The sequence below is a fragment of the Narcine bancroftii genome, chromosome 9 (genome assembly GCF_036971445.1).
Source record: "Narcine bancroftii isolate sNarBan1 chromosome 9, sNarBan1.hap1, whole genome shotgun sequence".
Classification (NCBI taxonomy): Eukaryota; Metazoa; Chordata; class Chondrichthyes; order Torpediniformes; family Narcinidae; genus Narcine; species Narcine bancroftii.
In genome coordinates this window covers 19511933-19537819 of record NC_091477.1, presented here as the reverse complement: position 1 = coordinate 19537819, position 25887 = coordinate 19511933, and the positions used below count along the sequence as shown (strand labels likewise).

Genomic DNA, 25887 nt, shown 5'->3' with positions numbered 1-25887 from the left:
AAAAAACTTCTCATGTCTATATATTGCCCTAATCCACTTTAGGATTGATTCAGAATCTAGGGATTGAAAAGACAAGGCAGAAAACTGAAATCATAGGAGCAAGAAAGGACAGTCAAAACTGGAATATATTAGAAAACAGAAAAAAGGAAACAAAATAAAATTCAAAAAGAAAATACTGCACAACAAACATTATCTCTCTCTATTCCAACCCGTTCAACCAAACATTTTGGCTCATCCCAGTGACCTTGTCTTTTTCAATTTGGCCAGAGAACAAATGGATCCTCATTTCACTCTAATTTTTCCTATTTAAAAAAAAATTAATGATTTACAACTGCTTACATTATATACACCTAAATCACTATTGAAGAGAATCATCTCTATTAATTCAAATGTTGTGAGTGTGCATGTGGAAAAAGCTGATGATACCACTATTGTTGGCTGAGAAATGGGAAATGATGAGTCGAGAATCTGGATCTCACTGTCAGTAAGACCAAGGAGTTATTGTGAATTTTAGAAAAGAGGGGATGAAGTACAATGGACTTGCCGTCATTGTACTTTCCATGAAATACAAGATATTGAATACTCTTTCAAATTACGGGTTGTGGCATGGCCTTTTGGAAACTCGAGTGCCCAGAAATGAAAAATGGCAAGCTTAGCGAAGTCATGGGTACTGACCTTCCATCCTTTGATAATAAACTCACTATGATTATCAAATGTCTTCTGAAAAAAATAACTGATGCTGAGTTGCTGACATGCTTTCTTCATAATGCCACTAGTGTGTTGGCTCTTGTTTTTCAGCCTCATAATGGCTTATTTGACTTTCATTGGCACAACCCTGGTCTTCATGTTGAAAAATGACAACTACAGACACCAAAGGTAAATTAAGCTTAGAAGCAAGCCTAGCTTTCTTATACCTGCACCGATGAAACAATGTTCTACAATTTCTAGATAGCCAAACCAAATGTATACAAATATCTTCAATAAAATCTGGTAGGTGCACATAAGCACTACATTTTAATGATCTGCATCCATGGACATTGATGAGACCACACTGTACAGTTCTGGTGTCCCAGCTGTAGGAAAGCTATTATTAAGCTGGAAAGATTGCAAGAAAGATTCATTATATTACTGTGATTGTTATGCTAGAATTATAAGGAGGGGCTGTTAAAGCGGAAACTTTCTGAGAGCAGAGGAGGGTGAGGGAAGAACCTTAGAGAGGTTTATAAGATCATGAGGGATCTGGATATGGGTAAATTATTACCAGTGAGATTGAAGCTGTGGGTAACAAGAGGGCTGGGTCAAAAGAAGGCTGGGTCAGACTGATCAGTAGATGGAGAAATTAGGGAGTGGACTGTTTTGTTTTACTGTAGTGGATGTAAGGATCAGGTTTCCCTGTCTATTGAGCAGAACTTAATGGATTAGATTGAGTGACAAAATCATTCATGGTATTGCAACAATGAAGCAGGTCGTATGATTTTGAATGTTGCAGATACATACCAAGAACAAAGGCAGCCATGTACTTTGATGTTTTTCCCAAACCAATAAGAAAATTAAGAAGGCAGAATGTTTCCCAGTTTGGAGCAAACACTTGAAGAATACTGCATACACCTTGTACAGCCATCGTTCCAAACAGAACTGCTTTTCTCCCAAACCTAGAAACCAAACACAAATGAAGATTCAACTATGCGTACATCAACTCTTATGCCTGTGATTATACACACATCCTGCATTTATTCTCTCAGTTACTTCACAGAAATATTCCAAAGAAACATGCACTTAAAAGAATAAAAGGCATGAATATAGCAAGGATATCCCAGAAATTCAGCTGGAATCTAGTTATGCATACTCCTAGTCCTACCATATATTTAGCTTGTTATAAGTGCAATCTATCACAGAATCTTGAATTAGACTTGAAGGGTTCTGACCCAAATATCAACAATTCTTTTTCTCCCACTGACTCTGATTGACTGACTGAGTTCAGATCAGATTCTATTTATTGTCATTTAATAAAACAGAAAATTTGAACAGTAAAATGTCTGTTATCTCTATTTCAAGCAACCTGCAACCTCAAGCAAGTGGCTCAAAAATAGAGGTAAATAAATAAATAAATGCAATTCAATAAAGAGAAGTTTCAGATTATAAAAGTAAATGTTCTTTGAAGGAACACATAAATCTTTGTGAAGACGGGAGGAAATATCACTGAATAACAATTTTTTTTTCAAATGGTTTGCTTCCTGAAATAAAAATTGAGATTATGATAGACAACTTTAAGATGAACACAAGGATAATTTCATATTTGCTGTATCATGTTGGAAGTTGGAAAAACAGGAAATTAACTTTTATGGAATTAAGTATATTTTATCACATTATATATCGCTGAGCCAACTCTCAGGTTGACTGCTCATGTTGCACAGCAAATGTGTGGAGTCCAGGGTTGTCTTGGTCACCAATTTTTTGACCGAAGTAACACGTCATTGAAAATTCATTTTCTGAATTCTCATTTGGACCTCTTCCCTGCTGATCTTGGAGCAGTTAGTGATGAACATGGTAAAAGGTTTCAGTTATCAGGGTAACTGGAATCCATCAATGCTGGCTGACTATTGTTGGACACTGATATGAGAGGCATCAGATACTGAGTACAAATGATCATCAGCGGTGAAACATTTTCAGGTCAGTTGAGCGAATGAAATATGTCAGCATCATTATATGGTTAAACATGTCAATTTAATAAAAGTTTATTTAATTTTTCCCCAACTTACTATGTGATACAGCAAATCTGAAATTATCTTTATGTTTAGCTTGTTGTCTATCATAATCCCCATGTTTTTTTACAGGAAGCAAATCTTTTGAAATAATTTTCTGTCCAGTGTTATATACGTGATCTTTATGTACTATATATTGTGGGTTTCTCTGCATGTCTCGAGGGATGCTGTTTTGTTTGTTTGTAGATTTACAATCAGATGATAATAAATTTGGACTATAATATGCAACTCGTCATTCTGTTGGTTGAACTAATTTTTCCCCCTATGCACATTCACTAATGTACTTCTGCGAAGGAAATCTGCCATCTTTAGTCATTCAGGCTATTGTGTCACTCCAAATTCACAAAGATGTTTGATACGTAAGGTTGCAGATCCTGACCTCAGTATGGCTAACTGCTGTTTATCTGCAACTGCTTTATCAGGCCTATTATACATGTGTATCATCATGTATCAGCTCACATTTCATCCATTCCAGTATATGCTTTCTGGCACAAAATTGACCAACTGAACCAGGAGACAACCTAACCATTTTACTTGGGCATTGATCCCCTACTGCACTTGTAACAGCATGCCAACAATTGCAATTATGTAATTAATTTCATAGTCTTGGATTATCCCAAAAAACTTGACATCCAATGAAGCCTTTTTGAATTTCAACTTCTGCAATATCAGTGACCAGAAAAGGTTATCTTTTAGCAAAATTACTCACTTGTCTGATAACTGTCCAGAAATGAAAGAACCAACCAGCACTCCTGCAAACAATATCGACATAGAAAATGGGGATTTCCAATCATTGTTGCATACCAAGTCCCACTGAAAAAGAAAAATGAAGAGCCCAAATATGTTATCCTGAACAAAGATGCATTTTGCTCACTCTTTCAAAGAACGTGCACTCTCAACCTGTCAAAGCCTATCTGTAGACTTTCTGCACCCTCAACATTACCTGCCCCTCTACATATTTTTGATTCATCTGCAAATTTATCCACAAAACAATCAATTCTGTCATTCAGATCATGTATGTTATGTTATGTAGGTCTAGATGTTAATAACCCTTATTGCACTGAGACTTGCTGCCTAGACTTTGTGGGGCAGCCAAGTGAGTGGTGGCATCTTTTGGGTTATCAAGTGGATGTCCTCCTTCCTCAGTGTTTTGCTGATAGACCCATGACACCTCCAGAGGGTTCAGCAATGAATCCTGGCATCCCATGCTTACCCCATAGTGCCATTCATTCACAGGTGCTGAGGTGGACTCCTTTCTCCTCATCCAGCCATCACTGGCTGCCCTTTTCAGTGGCTCTGGAAAGGTCTTTAAACTGCTTGATGGTGTATCTTTCCTCACACTCCCAACTCCCAGGATAGCCTTGATTTCCATGTGACTACAAATCCTCTGGAGCCTACTTCAACTGGATGGCCCCTTGCCTTCCAGCCACATTACTGCACATCAGCTGCAAGCTCAGCGTACTTCAGTTTATTGTGCTCATAAGGCTCCTCCCTGCATTCTGCCAGGGCACTGTAGGATGGAGTGAGGCCAATCAGAGCACAAGGTCTGGTCTGAGGTTGGTTTCCGAGATTTCATTTGGGAAGCAGAGCCTCTGGCCTCAGTCTGCCGCCATCTTCCAATCACTTGCCCCGCCTAGACACCCGGAATCTGTCTTGATGTGGCGATTCCGGCTTGACCCTCACCTTACCGGATAAATGCTGTTAACAGCCAGTGGGATGAACGGGGTGGTAGAGCATTAACACTCATCTGCAGATTTTTCAGCAAGTTGCAAGACACTTGGTGGTGATGCCAGGTGCATTGACTTTGAATGAGACTATCTTGCAGCCCACCAAAATATGTTTTAGTGTTGCTGAGGTTGGGCAGAAGGAGCATGTAGGGTCCTCTCTTTACCACTGGCTGAGATTCATGGCAGACGGCAAAATATAGAATACAGCCCTGATGATGAAGCTCGCTCTGAATGTCTCCATCTCCCAAAGCTCTTTCCAGATCTTCCTTCTCTCCATTCCATCCCATCTCATCCATTGCCCTTGCTTTGCCTGAGCGACAGCCTTTGCGCACCTTGCCGCCGCTTCCTCCTGCCGACTTCTCCGTCACAGGTCTGCATCTCTGAGATGGAGTAGCCTTGCTCCAGACTGGTGTATGCGCCACAAGACCAAGTCTGTTCCTCCCTTGCTGCACTTGGCCCACGATGTGCTTGAGTGCCATCTTTGCTTGCTTAGTTGCTTCTGATGGAATCCATTTCCTCCCAGTATCCAGGATGACAGCAGCTTGAGCTAAAAATGGATAATTTGCCTCTGCAAAATCATCTCCAGTCTTACTTTGACATATTGTACTCCTCTGAAAGACTGGAAATGGATAGTTCTAGGACTCCTTTGCCGAAGAGTCCTATGCTTCTGAGGCACCTGGGAAGACCAAGCCACTTCCTTACATACAAGATGATCAGTCTCTCCAGGTTTTCCATGCTCAAGATCAGAACTTCATACAGGGTTATTGGCCGCATGAGGCATGGAAAGAGCCCAAATTGCATACACCAGAGCTGCAACTTACTAGGTAGTGTGGTTCTGTTGATGCTCTCAAGGCCATTGATGGCATCCTTCCTGAGCTGATGTACCTGCTCCAAATCATTGAGGGATGCATTGTGCCATTGATCTGAGCTTTTTACTGGTTTCTAAAAGGTTGTTGGCATCATCTCATTTCCCATGTAGAAGCGTTGATCTGCCAGCTTCCCCTTAATGATGGAGATGCTTCTGGACTTGCTTGACTTGATCTTCATCTGAGCCTGCTCGATGTTCTCTTGAAGCTTCCTCAACAGGCATACAGTACAAGCCTTGGTTATGTACAGTGTTGTGAGATCATCCATATATGCTCTGATAGGTGGCATCCTCATTCCAGATCTTAGGCACTGCTTCCAAACACCCATCGAGATGTTATAAAGAGCATATCCATGGCCATGGTGAAAGCTAGCAAGGAGATGGTACAACAGGCCATGATTCCCACCTCCAGATGTTGCTATGCTGTGGTGTAGTTTGCTGTTGTCAAACATATCTGTACATCTTGGAGGTAGGTCTTAATGAGGCTTGTGAGGGCTGCTGGGACCCTGAAGAAGGCAAAAGCAGTCCAGAGGAGGTTATAAATTTCCTAGCTTAAGGCATTGGTGAGGTCCAGGTACACCACATGAAGATCTGTTCCCTCCTTCTTGGTGACATGGATCTGCAAACATGTTCCAGACAGCCAAAGAAGCCAGATATCCCTGCTTTCTGGATTTATGTATCAATCAGATGGTTCCTTTGCAGATATTCTGACAGCCTATAAGCCACCACACTGAAGAAGATTTTGCCCTCTATGTTCAGGAGACTGGTTGGAATTGGTTGATTTCTGATGATCCCTTTTTCTTTGTGATCAGGATTCTTACCACTCACTGCCAGGATGTTGGTATCTCCTGGTTAAGCCATACCACCTTCATGAACATCCAGAGGAACTGCAGGACCCCTTGTACATTTTTGTAGAGGCCGTTTGACACTCCATTGGGATCTGGAGCTGATGCACCCTTTGCTCTTTGCAAAATTTTCTCCACCTCGCTCCATTTAGATGGACATATCGTTGGTGTTCCAGTGGTTGGATTGGTGGCATGTTAGGTGGGATAGTGATCTCTTTGTGGGATTGGTTGTCTGTGTGGAGGTTTTCCAGATGTTTTTCCAGTTCTGCCCTTAACATTGAGAGACTTCCACTCTTCTCCCCTGCAAAAAGACCTTTCACAAACTTGAAGAGATCTTTATAGAAGTTTGTTCTTGTCCAATCCTTCTTCCTGTGCTTCCTTACCAAGTTCTCAGCTCTCCTCAGTGTGCCAAGCCTGATCCAGATATCTGTTTGCAACAGATTTATGCCTTCCTTCTCCTCCTCTGTGTTACCTGTGGTTTATTTCTGCATCCGCAACATAACCTGCCCCTCCACCTATTTTCGTATCATCTGCAAATTTATCCACAAATCCATCAATTCTGTCATTCAGATCATAAACATATAATATGGAAGTAGTAGACTCAACATTGACCCCTGTGGTCTTCCCTAGGCAGTGGTGACCAACCCAAAAAGGCTCCCTTTATTCCCTCTTTTTGCCTCCTACCATTCAGCCAATTTTCTATCAATGCTAGTCCTTTTCCTGTGTTACTGTGGCTCATAGTCTATGTACTGGATTGTGGAAGAGGTTTAAGCAACCTTCACTGCCTTCATCCTCACCACACTGCTCCCTTAGGGTTACTGAGGTCTAATAAGCAAGAAAATACCTTCCAAAGTTTAGCAATATTTACAAAGCAAATAACTAGTCCTACAAGAATGACTTCAGCTCACACAACTTTGGATTTTGAACTTTTGGGTTAAATAATCCATATTTATCATATTGGAATCAAATCATCCAAACCCAGATCCTATATATTTAACCAGAAACTGTATATCTGTAAACCTTCAGAACAAAAATGAGAGGGATAGAGTCAAACAGCACAGAACAAGCTAACTCGTCCACGTTGCCACTCTGGGCTCATTATCTCATTTGTCTGCATTATAAACCCTGACTATTCATTTATCTGTCCAAGTGATTTTTGAACATTGTAATTGTGATTGCACCTATAGCTTCCTCTGGCAGCTTATTCCAGATATGGTCTTTGCCGCAGATTTTCTCCTGGTAAATAACCAGTACTTCTGAATTGTTGTTGAATGCAAAATCTGATCCAGTATCTCCAACAAAATTGAGCTGCTCCCTGATTCTCATCCAAAAGTTCAGTATCACTATCAGTTCAACATTTCAACCTGTACACTGGGCTCCTAATATTGCAGTATTACCTATAAATATTACCTGTTGTGATAAGAGAACCCATTACCAATGTCAGTAATTATCTATCAAAATGCAAAATTTGATGAGTTGAGGTAGGGAGAGGTCAGTTTCTGCATCATTTTCATGCTAATTTTTTTATTGCAAAAAATCTTTTTTTAAATTTATCTTTGATCTGTTTCTGGTTTGCTCAGATATTGTACAGCAATTTTAGAAGAATTTGTTGTGCTTAATTCACAAAAAAAATACTGCAGTTGTAGATTGACTTAAAATAATCCAATGATTTTTAAAGATTAAATTTATTCTTGCCCTTTAACTGCACTGTTTGGTTTTGCATGTCAACCAGATACATTTTTTATTGGCATCTCACGAGAAAGCATTAGCTTTTAGCATGATAATAGCCAGACGAGCAGTTTTAATGAAATGGAAAGATGAACTTCCACTGACTCATGCACAGTAGCTACACAATGTAATTTCTTATTTAAGCTTTGAGAAAATTAGGTAAAGTATTAAAGGTTAAAAAAAAATCAGTTTAACAAGGTATGGGGCCCATTTATTGAACATTATTTTAATTGCCAACTAATTTTTAGAGGATTTGTGTGCTCAGGGCTGTTCCGTCTATCTTCTATTGGTCACGACTTGATCCATCTTTGTACTTTTCTTGTAACCTTCATCAGAGGGTGGGAACATTTTTAAAACATGAAAACATAAAATAATCCAATGATTTTTTTTTGGAGAATCAAAATTTGTCATTACAGAATACATTGACTAAAAAGAGCAGGTCTGTGTGCATTTTTGGACTTTTGTTCAGCAGACGTGAACAGTACTTTGATTTCAACAGAGAAGGTTGATTCATGTGTCCACACGTACAAGAGTGTGGTTGAATATAGTGCCTTCACCACAACGTCTTACTTTTCAACTACACATTAACTGTTGGACTTGTATTTATCTTCTGATCTGATGTGTCAATTGAATTGGATTGGTTGACCAAAATGAGAGATCTCTGCTTCATTTGCATAATCTTTGCATAGCACAAGTATTATTTAGCAAAAAATGAAAATGCTGCATCCAAGAGCACAAATACAATATGACCAAGAAAAACACTTTTGTATTTAGCAATCACTTTAATAAAACACTAAAGTACACATGAATCTATTTGTACAAATTTGCTGACTAGAGTTATCTTACTTCATGCTGTCAATGCAAATTAGTTTCAAAGTGAATAACCTGGATAAATATTTTGTGGAAGAAAAGAAGCTTACCAGTCTTGTGGAACTTGTTGTAAGAAGCAATTCCTTTTGTTAAACAAACAAATTGAATAAATAATGGAAGTAAAGAGCCACTATTTCTGCTTTTCTGCAAAAACTTGTGCTTTACAGCCAAATAGTACTTTTTTTTTTAAAAGTACATCTTTCTTTAAACCCACCTTTTAAAAAGGATCCTCTGTGCTGTCAGCCTCGTATCATAGATTCCTTCTCATTCCGTTGAATTTAGAAATCTTCCAACAGAGAAGCTCTTTACATTGTTATTTGCCGTTTTCTTTCTTTTTAAAATATTTTTACTGAGCTTAATAGATAAAAAACCTATGTACATAGTCTTCTAATTAATAACAAAATAGGTCATACCATATTACATATTTCACACAAATTGTAAATCAGAAGCATACCCATAATTGTTTAATTACCTCCTTCAAAAGATCAAATTCTATAATTATATTGAGTTAACAGTTAATCCATTCCTTACCATATATCCAAAATTAGTATTGAATAGAAAACAGATAAGATACAATTAAAATACCCTTATATAAAAAAAGGTATTTTTGTCTTATTCTGTGATATGTTCTATAATCTTTTTCTTCTGGCTATCCATCCCATCGGATGATGATGGTTCCTTTCCGTTTGTGGGTTTATACCCGACTCCTCAGAAAAGAACACCATGTGCATGAATGGATTTTAGGGGAATAGGGGATTGCACAGGTCCGGACCAACCTTCTCTACATTCTCTCCCAGATCCAGTGGCATGGTGAGGTCCAAGATGGCCGGGGGAAGTTCAGTTGCAGTGAACGACCAGACCAAGCTTCGTTAGAAGGGATGCCCTTTCCACATTTCACAGTTTGCTAGAATTCTATGAGAGGGTTTGTCTGCCCTCTGACAGGTCTTGTTTTTCATCCTGCAGAGTATCTAGCCTGGTGGGGGAGCTGATTTAATCGCTGACCATCCAACCTTGTGACAGGTAGTGATGGATGACATGGTACAGTAGCACTCAGACAAGTTCTATAATAATCCATACTTCAACCTATCTGCCTTTTTCAATCATTGATCTAAACCTTAAAATGTGATGATTATTCTGCATCATTTCAGTTGACATTTGATCTAATTTGCATCTATCTTTCAGTAGCAATAAAACCAGCACCATCTCCTTCCCAGTTGGGCTGATAACATACTGAGACACATGTTAGAAGTCACTCTCCTTTACAAATTCTATCACTGCCCAAAGGAATTTCTGGTTAATTAAATTTCCTCAATATTGCTGTCCAAAACATTAGGAATCGTTCATGAGCATCATTAATAAAACTCAAAACAAATTTTTTCAAAAGGTTTTCTTCCTGAAAATAAATTGGGGATTATGAAAGACAATGCAAAGCTGAACCCAAAGATAATTTCAGATTTGCTCTATCATATAGCAATTTGGAGAAACATTAAATTAATATTTATTGAATTTAGCATGTTTAATCGCATAATGATGCTGACACATTGAGTTAATTCACACTACTGACCACGACTGCATCACCAGATCCAGCTCCAACAGTGCCATCCCATTTGCAGATGACCCAACAATAGCTGGCCTCATCCGCAACATCCATGAGTCACACTAGAGGCGGAAAATCTCGTGAAATGGTGTGAGGGTAACAGCCTGAAAATGGAGAGCACTAAGTTCGGTGGAGTTCACTGAACTAGTGGCCTATCATAGCCACTCAACATCTCCTCATTTGTCAGGAAAACACAACAGCGACTGCATTTCCTGAGAAGATTGAAGTGGGCAAGGCTACCGGCCACCCTTATGTCAAACTTCTATAGGTGATCTATTGCGAGTTTCCTGGCTGGCTGCATCACAGTGTGGTATCGTTGCTGCAAAGAAATGGATCAGAGGTCAAACCGCAGGACCATAAGAGAGGCAGAGAAGAACACTGGAGTCTTCCCCCATCCCACCCCCATCAACGTGATCTACTGGGATTGTTGTCTGAAGAGGGCATGAAAAATCATTGAGGACCCCTTCCATCCAGCACACAGCATCTTTCAGCTACTCCCATTGGGGAAGATATATAAGAGTATCAGAGCCAGTACCATCAGCTCCCCAAAAGCTGTGAGAATGCTGAATGACCAAAGGAGCTGCTCACACTAACCACCTGGAACTCTCATATGTATAAAGTAATGTTTATTTATTTATTTGTTTAAATGAAATATTTGTCCTGCATATGCACTGTTTGTATGTATATATCTGGTTATGTTTCTGCATATTTTGCACTGTGAACGAGAGAATGCTGTTTCAACGGCTGTACTTGTACAATCAGATGACAATAAATTTGACTTCACTTTTCTTGACTTGACTAGTTCAACTGAACTAAAAATATATTACTGCTGATTTTCATTTGTACTCAGCATCTGATGCCTCTCATGTTAGAATCCAACATTAATCAACCAACATTGATGGATTCTAGTTGCCCTGTTACCACTTTTACATGGTCACAATGTCCTGGTGAAACCTTTCACCATGTTCATCACTGACTGCACCAAGATGAGCAGGGAAGAAGTCCATGGTTTTGTATGCTTGAAGCATGTTGTCAATCTGCTTGATGTAGTTTGGTGTTCTGTAGTTGCAAATAAAATTCTCAACCACATCCTTAAATAGCCTTCCATGCTATTTTCTCTAGCGTCATTAGCAGATCTTTGAACATGCATTGAGTGCATGCCTAGGCATACTTAGTCTGCCTTAACAGCTTCCTTTGTGTGCAATATACCAGTAGACTTAGAATATAACAGAAAAATCACAAAAAATAGGTTAAATCTAAACATGCTAAATTCAATAAATCTAAAAAGAAAGTATGTGATAATTTTTTTTTAAGATGAAATTTGTGCTCAGTAACCTGAAGTCCATAAACTACACCAAAAAGTCTTTGGGAAGCAAAATCTTCATTGTCCAGGGTAATGCATGAAGAACCAAAATGTATCATATTCATCAAATGGTTTTCATCCTACATTAGTTGTGACAACCTTCAAAAGACCCCCCACTGAGCAGTCACTGGGTTATTGAATTCTACATGATCATGATATTTGAGATAAGGATCTAATTCAATCCAATCAAAATAAAAAAAGACAAAATTAGGTATCTTCTCAGTCTTGGAGAAAATGCTTTTCATATTGTTGTAAAATTTCAAAGAGGTAACATTTTATATATGCATTGAAATGATTCATGATTATGCTTCCAGGACTGAAGTACTTGAATAATAGAGAGTCTGGGAATTTTCCTGAAGCAGAGGAGGATGACAGTTATCTTAGAAAATCATGAAGGGCATGGACAAGATAATAGTGGGAGTCTTTATTCGATGGTAAGGAAATCTCAAACCAGAAGGCATAAATTTAATCAGAATCAGAATTTATTGTCATGAACCTGTGTCCTGGGTTTCGATGTTTTGCAGCAGCGTCACAGGAGCAAAATTGCTATAAATTAATTGACTTAAAAATAAGTAAATAAATAAATAAGTCAGAATGTTCTCCCTGGTACACATATAGAAAATTTCAAAAGATTTTGGTGACATATATTACAAACTACCAAACCCTCTCAATTTTATTAGGTACTAAAGATACTTTGTTAGTACTAGCAAAGGAACATCAATGGCAAAAATTCATCAGAAAATGGTAAATTCTAAATAATAGTTTTTATTAAACCATAATAACATTACATTTTTTACTTATTTTTAACTTAAACTCTAATGTAAACCCCCACTATTCACAAATGTGTGTGGGTGTGGGTGTGTTAGTGTTAAAGTCCCAAACTCTGAAAAGTCAGTTTTAAAACTTCACCATCATCTTGGTCTTGCTTGAAAGTCTTAAATTTTCAGTTCAGAATTAATTATAAAGCACTTTTAATCATCATATCTTCAGGCCTCTTTAAACTCACAATTCTTTTGATGATTTGTCTTTCAGAGAGAATTTCTTCATACGAGTGTTATTTTCTCTTGAATGAAGAGTTTTGGAATCTGGGTTCCAAACGTTGAAACTGCCCTCTTTATCTTAAAGAAATGGTCAGAAGTAGGTTTACTTATTTCAAAGCCACTTATTCTGTGTTCTCCTTTTCCAGGAGTAACATAGACAGCTTTTTCCCCTTTTGAAGGAAATATTGCTGCTGGTCAGTTCTGCATTTTAAAAGAACAGAGGGTTTTCTTCAAATGAACTCTTTGTCTCTCATTTCAATAATATATTTCTGGCAAATCTCTCATGTCACATGGTATATGACATCATTTCTATCCTTGAAGTTCATAATGTCTTTTCAAACTGATGTTCCAAAAGCATCCAAGTCCACTTATTTACAGAATCAAAGTAATTAACATTGTTTGATGGTTCTCTCCTGATTCCTGGCTGACTGGAATTTAATAACAAAATGGCTTCTTATACTCAAACAAGCAATCCATTTTCCCACTTATCTCAAGAACCACCATAAAAATCTTCCATCTCTTCTCCTTGAAATGCAACATCAGACTCTTCGGCTTTCAAACTGGCTTCTGTGGTCAATGGTGTTTAAAATGTAAATTCATTTGATATGCTAAAACCAACTACCAGCTGCAAAGAACCATGTGTATCTGTTGAGATGCTAATGTGTTGTCTTTGTTTCCCTGACCACCAATACAAACTTATTAAACCATATCTAGATAAAATATATAATTAAACTAAGGATTAATATTAACACATCCATTACACATACCAAATTTCTTCAAACTCCTCAAAGTACAGCTGCTGGTGAGTCTTCTTCATGATTGCATCAACATGGAACCCCTTGGATAGATCTTCAGAGATGTTGACACACAGGAATTTAAAATTTTTTACCCTTTTCACGGCTGATCCCTCGATGAGAACTGGTTTGTGTTCTCCTGATTTCCTTCTCGAGACCACAATCAATTCCTTAGTTTTGTTGATGTTGATGCCATATCATCAAGTATAATTCTTGTGGCATGGTATAACTCTTGCAAAACAAACCATACAGCTTGCTAAAAAATTCACAAAATTTACATGAATTTAAGAAGATAACAGGGTATTTAAAATGAATAAAGGGTCCAGAGGATTGTTTAATCTTCAACTCTCAGATATAGTAATGAGAATAGAAAATAATGAGGCAAGAATTGTTGGTTCTCTGCAGTCAGAAACAGGACATTTATAATGGGAAGAAATGGCAGACCAACCAAATATATTGCACAATAAACTGCTAGAAGAACCCAGCAGGACATGAAGCACAGATGAATAAGGGATATGTCAACATTTCAGGCTGAAACACTGCCCCACAATGTTTCAAAGTGGTGAGAGGGGGGAGAGGGAAGAAGAGGAAGGGTACCAAGTACACAAAAGTGTGGGGGAGAGGTGAGACAGGAGCTTGTAGGTAATACATAGATCAGATCTGGAAATGACAGGCAAGTGGACCAAAGTTGGGGGATGAGAGGGGTGAATGGGGAAATTAATGGAAGAGGTGAGCACAGGAAGAAAGAATCTGCAAGACCAGGAGAGAGAATATGAAAGGAACACAAGGCATGTGCATGACATGAAATCAGAAAGTTCACTGTTCATATCATTGGCTTGCCAGTTTACCCAAGAGTAAGAGAAGGTATTGTTTGCATAATTGTGCATTTGGCTTTACCGCTGCAGTGAAAAAGGCTGATGACAGACAGGTTGGTGTGAGAATGGGGAGCTGAAATGACGAGCAACTGGAAGCTCAAGATAGTTCTTGCAGGTAGAGTGCAGATGCTCTGCATAATATTTACCTGGTTTTTACTTTGTCTCACTGATGTAGAGGATCCAATATTATGTGCATCAAATGCAACAGACCAGGTTGGAGGAGGTTTTCAAAAGACCTTTGACAACATACCACATATGAGGCTAATTAGAAAGATGAGAGCCTATCGCTTTACAGAAAAGATATGAGCATGGATAGAAGATTTGCTGAATGGCTGGAGCCAGAGAAGGGTCCTTTTCTGATTGGCTGCCAGTGACCAGTGGGGATCTGCAGGGCTCAGTGGTGGGACTGCTTCTTTTACTGTTATGTGTCAATGATATGGATTAGATAGATTTATGGCCAAGTATGAAGACAATACAAAGATTAGAGGTTAGGGAGGTAGTGTTGAGGGAACAGTGAGTCTGCAGAAGGACATAGAAAGGTTAGGAGAATGTGCAGATGGAGTACAGTGTAGATAAGTGTATGATCATACACTTTGGTAGAAGGAATAAAGATGTGGACTTTTTTTTAAAACAAACAATGAGTTCAGTATCAGAACTATAGAAAGACTTGGGAGTTAAACTTCAAATTTAAAGTTCTACTTACCAGAAGTGAAAAAAAAAGTACTCAAGAAAAGATAAGTATACACAAGAGAGAAAAGCAAAGAAAGAAATGTAAACAAACTGTGTAATACAGAAAACAAAAATCAGTCATAAAAAATGTGCAAAGTCTGTCAATGAGTTTCTTTAATGGGAAGATCATGTGACTTCCCCAGCAGGCAACAGTTCAGAAGTAACTTCACCTGCCAATCATTGGTGAGGCTGATGTGTGATTGGTCACCCAGTTGCCTATTATTGGTTTGATCATCTCACAGGTGAGGCTGATGTGCGATTAGTCTTCATCGGTCAAATGGGCGGGCCCTGCATTGAAAAAGCCCACCATGTGCAGCAGGTGTGACACAGCCTTTGATAATCTCATACAATTTCTGTTATTAGAAAATTAACTCTGCCTGTAGCCAAACCAGCAGCAAATATAATTTTACTCAGCAGGAGATTGGCTGTAATTTCAAAGTTCAGTCAATAAAGTTGATCCTTGTGTTAATTGATCCTTGTGGGTTGTAACTGCATCAAAATGCACTGCTCAGTTCAGTCATTTCAGAGTAGTGTGACTTTGAACCCAATGAGTCGTGTTGATTATAAAAAGTGGTGAATAACTGCAGTGTCCACTGCTTCCACTTCCCTTCCCTTTCAGATTTTCCTTTATGTTGTTCCCACAGAAAAAAAAATGAGTGGGCATTTGAAAATGTTCCCCAGGAAGAGCAGGAATAGGTTATGTGCTGTCTGCATTTAAAGTTGTAAAGGAATATAAATATCTTTGCTGGTTTAAAAAAAGAATTCTGAAGATAATCTTTATGTATTGCCCTGATCCTTCTAAAAATCGATTGCAGCTCCACTATGACCTCCAGGGTTCATTTCAGATTGGCAAGTTGTTGCTCCAATCTCCCTGGTGGAACAGACACCAACTTAACCATGGCAAGAATCAGAATCATCCAGCACAAAATAAACCCTTTTGGCCACCTCATCCATTCCGACCATGATGCCAATCAACACCAATTCCATTTGCTTGCATTGAACCTATGTCCCTCTGTGCTAATCCTATCAAAGTACCTGTCCAAATGTCTTTTAATGACAGTAGTTTTAACTGGCTGTACAACCTCTTCTCTTTGAGAGAACCATACCCCCAGATCTCCTTTGGATTTCTTCTCTCACCTTGTATAGTCCCATACTCCCTGGCATGGGAAAAATACTGACAATCTATCCTGTCTCTGCCCCTCATAATTTTATAAACTTAGAGAAGGCTATATTTAAGCTTCATATGTTTGACGGAGAATAGACCCAGTGTGTTCAATCTCTCCTTATAATTATGCACTCCATACCAGATAAAGTGCTGGTGAATCCCTTCTCTGTTCCCTATGTTGCTCCAGCAATTTTTCTGGAGGTGGGTGACAAGACTGCAAACAATCCACCAAGAGCATCCAGCTCAATGTGGTAAATGTTTAAATCAGGGAAATCAACAGGTACATTTCTTCCATGCTACGCACCCACCATCCTTTCCACTTAACTGCTGAATCTCTTTTTTTAAGCTTCAATTTAATTCTATGATATTTTATATTTGATTTTTCTCCGTTTTGCCTTTCTCCAGAAAACAGTCATTTGGTATTCACCATAAATGTGCCTAACCTTGATGTCTGGCCTCCATTTCATCAGACCCAAACAAATCCTGGTATCTAGTGAGCAAAAAATCCATGGTTTTTCAAACACTTTCATTACTTGAATAATAATAATTGCTTTTGATCATCACCTTGAAAAGTAATTTGGTATCTTATTTAATCCTTTAATCTTGTGGAATCGTTACTGTCATTATCTTGTACCTTGTTCAGGGGTACAAAGGTAATAGAAGATAGTTTACAATTTATATGATGAATAGTCCCTTTATCTGAGATCAATAAACAAAACAGCTTCGATGACTTGCTGAGTATCTCTAGCTTCTCATTGTTTGCTAAATATTGTCTTTAATTTTCATTGCTGAAATTTTATAATATTTATATAAAGCATTTTGATAAAATGAACCAAATAAAGCAGAAAGACCTACAAAGACCAAAGAAGAAAATCTTACAATATGGTTCAATTTCATAATTGATCATTTAGAAGCTGGTTGAAGAATTTTGAAACAGGAGTTCAAATATTACTATGGGAATTAAATTGAATGAATACTCTAGATTTTATTTTAAACAGCTTGACTCAGTAACATTTTCCAAGGTTCCTCAGGGTTAGTATTAAAAATCCACCAAATCTTGACTTTCCTTTAAAGAATTAATTTTGTTCCCTTTTATCCAAACTGGTCTGTATATGCTCCAGATATATTATGTGGTTGGATACATTTTAAAATGTCTAAGCAACCTTATAACATCTACCAGAAACTGTTACATTTAATTAAAAGAACAAATTCTCTGGATTGCCCAGTAAATGCTATCTTGTGAAATCATTTAGAAATGCTAGAGAATGGTTTTTAAATTTAGAGATCTGTCACATAGAATATGAAATAATTCTTGACATCATCTTGTTCACAAACTTAACTCCTTAGGAGGGAATATCCGATTCCACAAGTATGATCTGAAGGATCGTACATGTGTAGAAGCAAGATGGCATTTACATGGAATACCTTAATGCAACGCATGCATCTATGATATTTCAAAACCAGGACGAACATGGCTCAGGAAACCTCTTCATTATTCCCTGAAGTCCTTCCTCAACTGATGAATATGTACTTCTTCCAATGTCAAAATAATGTTTATTATCATACACATCATATGCACCAAAATTCTCTGTTGCTACAGCCAAAAAAGCATTTATTTAAAAAAATATACAATAGCAAACAAAACAACAATAGTACAATAGAAGTAAAATAACACTTCAGAGAAGTACTGAGTGAAACAAAGAGATAGAATGTTTCTCTTGCCACGTTTCGGTTTTTAATCATCAAGAATAATTGTGCAGCAACACCATTGATTGAGTTTGCCAGATCCTGAAGAATACAGCTGTATGGAAGGTGCTGAGTGAACCAATAAGAGGGGCAAACAGTACAATGGTCAACATGCTTTAGACAGTTGGTCTACATCTGGTGCATCTGACAACAACAGCATTGATAGGACTGACCACTGCATAGATTTTGAGGAGAACCATTTTAACCTGAGGACACTGTCATATTGTCTTTCATCAGAGTGGTGCCAAATGAAATCAACTCCAATTAGTTCAGTACATTGTATCCCTGAATTACGGTTGGCAAACAGCAGATACATAATTCTATCTGTAAATTTCTGTCATGAAATATCCTCAATTCATCCATTTTATCTAAACTAAGAATGACCCTAATTTGACTAAGAGCAATGTTCTCAATGAGGACTATTTATTTGTCAGTAAAAAAGAGGAGCTGAGTGATTGCGGACTTCAGGGTGAGGGGTAGAGTTCCCTCCTTTGTCCACATCCATGGTGCTGAAGTGGAGACAGAAGATAGTTGGCAATCTTAATGTTCAGTTATTTGAGTGGACCAACCATGTCATCACAATAGTCAAGAATGCACACCAAAACCTCTACTTCCATAGAAAGGAAAGGAAGTTTAATATGATTGCATGTCCTTTCTACTGGCACACCATGGAATGCTGGATGCATTGCAGCATTTCACCCAAGTGGGCTGAAACGACACTGAACACTTACAAAACCTTGGAAAGGTTTAAACCAGGCTAATATATGATTATTAAAGGACAAATTGCATTCCTCAGCAACATACCTTAGGTTTACAATCAACAACGAGGGGGTGCGAATGAATCCATCATGAACAGCAGCTGTTCTCAAGGCCCCATATCCAACCAACAAATCAGAAATACAGTCCTGCCTAGGATTTGTTACTCACTACTGAAAACATATCTCTAATATGATTACACAATGCAGCCTACTGAATCAATTACTCAAGTAAGATCAAACGTAGTATTGGAATGCAGAAACTAAAAACGGTCGATCAACTAAAGGAAATACTAACTTCAACAAATAAGGTGCTGATCCACTACGACCCTAGTAATGAAGTTACACTAGCCGTGGATGCTTCACCCATGGGACTAGGAGTGGTACTATCCCAAATCACAGAAAAAGGTGAGCAACCAGTAGAGTATGCTTCACGAGCATTAACCACAAGTGAACTCAATTATGCTCAACTAAAAAAAAGGATTGGCAATAATTTTTGGTGTACAAAAATACCACCAATATCATTACAGAAAAAAAATCACCCCGATCACAGACAACAAGCCTCTTAGTTTAATCTTGGGACCACAAGTACACCAGTATTAGCTGCGGCCAGAATTCAAAGATGGGCCATGCTACTAGGGGATATAAAACATAAATCAGAAACAGTCAACAGATGCCTTATCATGCATGCTGCTACCTGAGGCAGAACAACGAGAAGAAATTATTAAATGGAGAGCAGAGGCAGCAGCCGTCAACCAAAAACAACTTCAACAATTGTGCTTTCTAGCCCAAATCATTGGAAAGGAACCCCAGAAAGAGGCAACATTAAGCAAGATCCTAATGGGTGGCCCGAATCTGAAATCTTGCCAGAAGATCTAAAACCTTACCACACACGCCGCCATGAACTATCTGTCGAAGAAGGATGTTTACTTTGGAGTACCCGTACAATTATTCCAGCCAAATGGCAAACTACCATGTTTATTAGAACTACACCACAACAGTCTGGGAATGGTATGAATGAAGGCGTGAAGGCATTGGCCCAGATGCATGTCTGGTGGCCCTCCATAGACAGAGACATTGAAACAACACATTGATCAATTACGAGCATTGACTGACACTACGGTCCATGAACTGCTTCATGAGCTAAAGGAAGTGGAACCAGATTTGCCCTGGCCTGCCCCAACCATCCCACCCCCCAGGCCGAGTGAGGGGGCGGGGCAGAGACATTTGCAGAGCCGAGCATTCCAGTGAAGAGTCCAGTAACTGAGACGCGCAGCCAGGAGGGCAACCAAGATGGGCAGTTGCCACCGAAGGTCAGAGAACGTTGGGAGTCGCTGCCGATTCGACTATCAACAGGTCCCGAGCAAAGACCGGCACAGCAAACCACATTGAGGCAGTCCAAAAGAGAAAGAAGAGTACCTGAACACTTTAAGGACTATGTGCCTTAATTATTATTAAATACTTTCCCTTTTATAATTTTAATTACTCATGAGATGTATTCTAATTCTCACTTGTAGTCCTAGGCCCAATGTAATCTTATTAGTTCGAAGCAGCTCAGACAGCATTAACTGCATAGTGGGGGGGGGGGAGGTAGAGTGTTGGGTATAATCCCGCCCTCTGCTGGACATCATGACGCCCTCTTCATAACGTCACCCTTCCATATATATGTCAAACACTGTGTGTCAGTAGCTATGTTAGTCTAATAGAAGTAAAGGATGAGAAAGCATCACAGCTTCGAGTCTTAATTCTGTGAGTGCATACACAACATCCACGTCTCACACCTTCTGAATTATATATCATCTCTTACCCCCTTCACCTGCTTCTTTTCCCTTTTATAGGCAAAATTTCACCATTTTATCTCAGTCTTAATGAAGTGTTTCAACTCAAAATGGAGACTATTTCAACCAATGGACTCTGTTTGATGTGCTGACTTCCTCCAGCAAATCTTTGGTTGTTCAAGATTCCAGCATCTTCAACTTTATCATGTTTGACCAATCTACAGAAGTTCTTTGAGGATGTAGTCAGTGGAATAGAAAGGAGGGAGTCAGTGGATATGACTCATTTTTTTTCACAGATAAATGGTCATACATATGGTTGGCCAATCAAGTTGGCACATGGACTGGCAACAATAACTTGATGAATTAAGAACTGGATAACAAAGAAATTGCATAGTGTGTGAATGAGCAAACTGTTCAGAGTTATCCAGGCTATGGGATACTAAAAGAATTGGGTTCCAATTTATCATAATCTTTAACAATTATTTGGAAGGGAAAGGGTAATGTATCTAAATTCAAAAGATATGATTATAAAATCATAGAGAGTGTGGAAAGTTTTTGTGGAGACAGATCAGAATGAGCAAACAAGGACATGGCTGATGAAAATTGGAAAAATTTGATGCACATGATTAAAAAGTCCAATGCTTGTTAAATGGTGAGTGATTGAATTGAAATGATATTTAATAGGACCTCGGTTGTGTAGCCTCGCAAGGCACTACAGACCAACAGGAAAACAGGTGCATGAGTGGATTTATTTTCTAATTGTATGGGGCCTTGAGGAGACAAAAAAAATCCAGAGAATAGTGGGCAGTTTTTGTTTCTACACCTGACAAACGATGGAATTACTTCAGAGGCAATGCAGAGGTCAATAGTTTAGCCAGTTTAAGATCTTTGAAGTATGAGAGATTGTACAAACAGGATGTGTTGAGTTTGGAACATAGAAGAGGTGATTTTTATGGGAAGATTTAAAAAATGCTTGACAGGAAAGATGCAAAGAGGACATGGTCAAGGAGTTTTCTCTCTTGGTTCAGGGGAGGCTCTTTCAGACTAAAATCAGGAGAAAATCCTTCCAAAGAGCTCTGAACCTTTAGAATTCTCTACCCTGTGGAGGCTCGATCGTTTCTGAGAACTAAGAGAACCAACCACCTGCGGCCGATACCAACGCAGGGTCGCTGCATTCACCAACCTCGCTGACGATGGTGGAGATGTATTGCTCCCGACTGTACTCCCACCCATCCAGACACGGCTCCTGTTCGACCCCAGACATGTTGACCAAATCTGGGTCGGGGAAAGTCTCCGAAAGGTTCACGATCACGTCCAGGCGGTAGCGGCTGCACTTGCTGTAGTGGGGATCGTCTCCTGGCACCAGCGGGATCGTCCTGTTCATCCAGGCTTCGCTGAGGTTGAGATTCGCGGGGATTGAGCAGCGATGATCTGGCACATCCCCGACGAATATTATGGACAGTCCAGTGAAACCGTTGGGAAAGACGCTGAAGCTCAAGAGGAGGAAGATAAGTTTCTGGAACGGCCCCCAGTCTCCCAGGAAAGTGGTAACTTCATCGTAATCCCGCACCTCAGGTACATCTGCATCGACGGCAGCGACTTCCATCCCGGGCGCTTCAGAAGGACGTTCCCGAAAAGAGCAGATCGTGCTTTATCACTTTGCACCGCATCCGAGTTGCCCCTGCGTCTGGAAACGGCCGTTTGTAGTTAACACTCTCAGCAGATTTTTTAATATAAGAGAAAAAGTAGGTAAAAAAGAAGTGCATTGAACAAAAGTGCAGGGTCAGCACTCAGGTCATGTAACGTTTTGTACCTGGACTCTTCAAGCAGAGTTCGGAGGCGGGGAAGGGGAGGAGTAGGTGGGAGGGTAAAAGAGAAAACTGCGGAGGTGATAGGAGGAGCTGGCAGAGGGTGAAGAAAGACAGCTCTTTGGTAGGAGAAGGTAGGCAAGAGGTGGGAAAATGTAGGAAGGGAAAGAGAGAACGCGGGGGGAGGGGGAGGCTTACAGAAATTTGAGGTTCATAGTCTTGTCTAGTTGGAGACTACCAAAACGGAATATAAGGGTTAGGTCCTCCAATTTGCGGTGACCTTGGACTGGAAGAACATGAAACCATGGTCAGACATGGCTGTTCAGCAATAGAGCAAAGGTGGTCATCTAAACAATCTCCTGGTCTTCGTCCAGTGTCCCTGATGTGAGATGTGGAGGAGGCCGCATAAGATGCAGTAAATAACTCTAACAGTTTCACAGGTGAAGTGTTGCTTCACCTGGAAGGAACGCTTGGGGAGTCGAACTTTGGTGAGGGAAGAGGTGTAAGTGAAAGTGCAGCAATTCTTGCAGCCACAAGGCTAAGGTACCAATGGAGGAATTGGTGGGAAGGGATGAGTGGATGAGGGAAATATGGAGCGCTCAATGTCTACAGAAGACAGAGAGGGAAGGGGAAGGAAAGATCTGTCTGGTGGTAGGATTCTGTTCTCAGTGGGAAAATTGTAGAAAATAAAGCTATCTTTCTTAGCCCTTTGCCTTCTCTGCCAATCACCTCACCTTCTTTCATTTCTATTCTCTCACCTATATTAACCTATTTTCTCTTATCCTGTGTTCCATCCCTTTCTCCTCTCCCCTCCCACCATTTATTCAGGATTTTGTCTGATTTTCACTCCCCTGATGGGGCTCAGACCCAAAACTTGGACCCGCTGAGTTTCTCCAGCACTTTTGAAAGAGTGAAAATCCTTTGTATAAACAAGAGTCCATTTGATTAAAGGCCTAGTATATTAAATGCAATCAATACATGTAGCCTTAAGTACAATGCACTTTGATAGAGTGCTCTGTATTATACTGGATTTGAGTACAATTGTGGCAGAGGGATTCTAATATGTCTATATGTATAGCAGCGAGTATTGGAATCCATGGGATTCCTATTCCAGTAAATGATCTGTGCCACTGATTAACTTGTCAGTTTTGCCATTCTCCAGCAGTCCACACACTGGTGCGTGCCCTTCATAAGCTGAGCATCTTGCTCCACTGCTGTGGTCTCGTACTATGTAGGATCTTCTCTCAAGTTTCTCATTGGTGGGGGGGGGGGGGCGAGGTGAGTGGGGCAGGTGGGAAATGTTCTCGCACTCTGGTGGATTCCATTGGTCAGCTGCTCTGCTACAGTTTGCTATCCTCATGGTCTGGAGTGCCAAACATGAATGGTGGATATGGATCTCGAGGGTTCACCACTGTAAAAAAAAAACAAGACTAGCCCAGGTGGTTTAAATATATTCAGGGCTGTTGGTGTAACAACTATGCAGTCAGATCCTATGGAGAAATGCTGGATGACTCATCTCCACTCCCTGCTCTTCCCACGTCTGCCCCTGCGGCAGTCCTTGCTGTTAACTGCAGCTGCAGCAGGGCCACCTCTTTGAGTATGTACTCTCACAAAGTATTCAATCAGTAATAGATGGTGCCTGATCTGGTGAGTTTTTCCAGCATCTTTTAAAAAAAATTGTGAATACTCAGTACTGTCTTAGAACTCTCAGCTTCGACATTCTTCCTTTATTGAGGTAAGGCTGTGAGTCATGGACCATCACAAATGCAACAGAAAAAATAATCAATTGAGCAGAGTCATGGTCTTAGATATATCATATATGGACAGAATAACAAATGAAGAAGTTCTACAAAGAACGAAAACAAAGCATACATTACTTAAAAAAATCAGAAAACACCAATCAAAATTCTTTGGACACATCATGTGAAGCGAGACATTAGAACATTTAGTTACAACTGGAAAGCTGTAAGGAAAAAGAAGCAGAGGCAAACAGAGAATGAAAATGACAGATGGATTAACATCATGGTGAGAAACGGGAGGCAACGACTACAATTCGGAGCGTCAGAAACAGTGATGGATGGAGAGACATGATCGCCTAAGCTGAACAGCAAAGCACCTGAAAAAAAACTTGGATATCACACCAGAGTAACCATCTTCAATAATGATTTTCCTTTTCATCATCCTAAGATCACTGGGGTCTCTCTGTCCTCAGCTGATTCATTGGGCTTGTTGCTTAAATAAGGCTCAAAGAACAATTGAGGATTCCTACCATCTATCACACCGTATCTTTGACATAGTACTATCAAGATCAGGAGTATCAAAATCAGGAGAGCCAGGCAGGAAAATAACTTTTTTTCCCCACAGGCAACCATGGGTCCCTCAAAAATGAAAATGTGTATTTTATATATGATGTATGAAATGTTAGTCTGTCACCAATTGTTGGCAAGTTGCTGGAATCCATATATTGCAAGAATGTGTAACATGCAGCAGGTGATGGCAAATTATAACCAAGAGTACAAAATAGATAAAATGGCTGGTAATAGTCCTGAGGCATACAGAAAAGGAGAGCAATCTGAATATCGAGTTGGCAACATAATGGTCAGCACGATGTCATGGGCCAAAGGGCCTGCACTGTACTGTCCTGTTCTGTGTTCAGCTCCTACAAAGTACACTGGCATGTTGACATCTGGACCAGTGACACCCACATGAAACTTAACTCAAATGAACTTGGTCTGTGCCAAGATGATTGACTAAGATATGCAGTAATCTAGTCCCACCTGTGGGTCAATATTCCCACCTATGGGCCAATAGTCCCACTGCTTTGTGGGTACCTCAGGAAAAGGCAAGGCTAAGGGACTGAAACCTATTAGAAAGCTACCACTGTTCTGTGAGTTATCTCAGTGAAACATGGGTCTTCAGAAGTAAAGCCAGGCAAAACAAAATCAGGTGTAGGGCCAAATAGGAGGACTGAGAGCATCCTTCAATCTTTCTGGTACCTCCCATATCCAGACTGATCTCCAGCAATCTTGGCTATGTATTGCCTTTGGAATCAGATGTGCTCAGTCGAGAACAAGGCTGAATCTGCACAACTTCTCGTTCACTATCATCCAATTTATGTACAAGTCTGAGATGATGGGAGAGCATCAAAGCAGCAGATATAGAACCGCCAACATGTAGCCATGAATCTATATGCAGATGACCAAGGGTTGAGGGCTGTTTCTCACTGTTCAAAGAGAGGCAGTGTGATCCATGGCTACTTGCTGACTCTGAGGGGATTTCCTTTCCTTTCTTTTTATCCCTTTCTTTGTAAAATGGCCCCTGAACGAGGCCACATCAAATGATGCACAAAAATAATAAATAATAAATACTTACAAATAAAAACACAATGGTCTCTGAAGATAAATTTAATAACCATGCTAATAAATAAAACAAATAAAATC

At 39.6% G+C, this 25887-nt stretch overlaps 1 protein-coding gene across 1 annotated transcript in view; it reads right to left on the bottom strand.

Annotated features, from left to right (window-relative positions):
• LOC138743525 (organic cation/carnitine transporter 2-like) overlaps window positions 1-22245 on the bottom strand; it is a 41150-nt gene extending 18905 nt beyond the window's left edge. The window contains exons 1-3 of the mRNA XM_069899018.1: window positions 21823-22245; window positions 3472-3575; window positions 1498-1652 (exon numbers count right to left, since the gene is read on the bottom strand). Coding sequence (XP_069755119.1) covers window positions 1498-1652; window positions 3472-3575; window positions 21823-22245 — 682 coding nt within the window. The remainder of the gene's footprint in view (window positions 1-1497; window positions 1653-3471; window positions 3576-21822) is intronic.
• Window positions 22246-25887: the final 3642 nt, after the last annotated feature.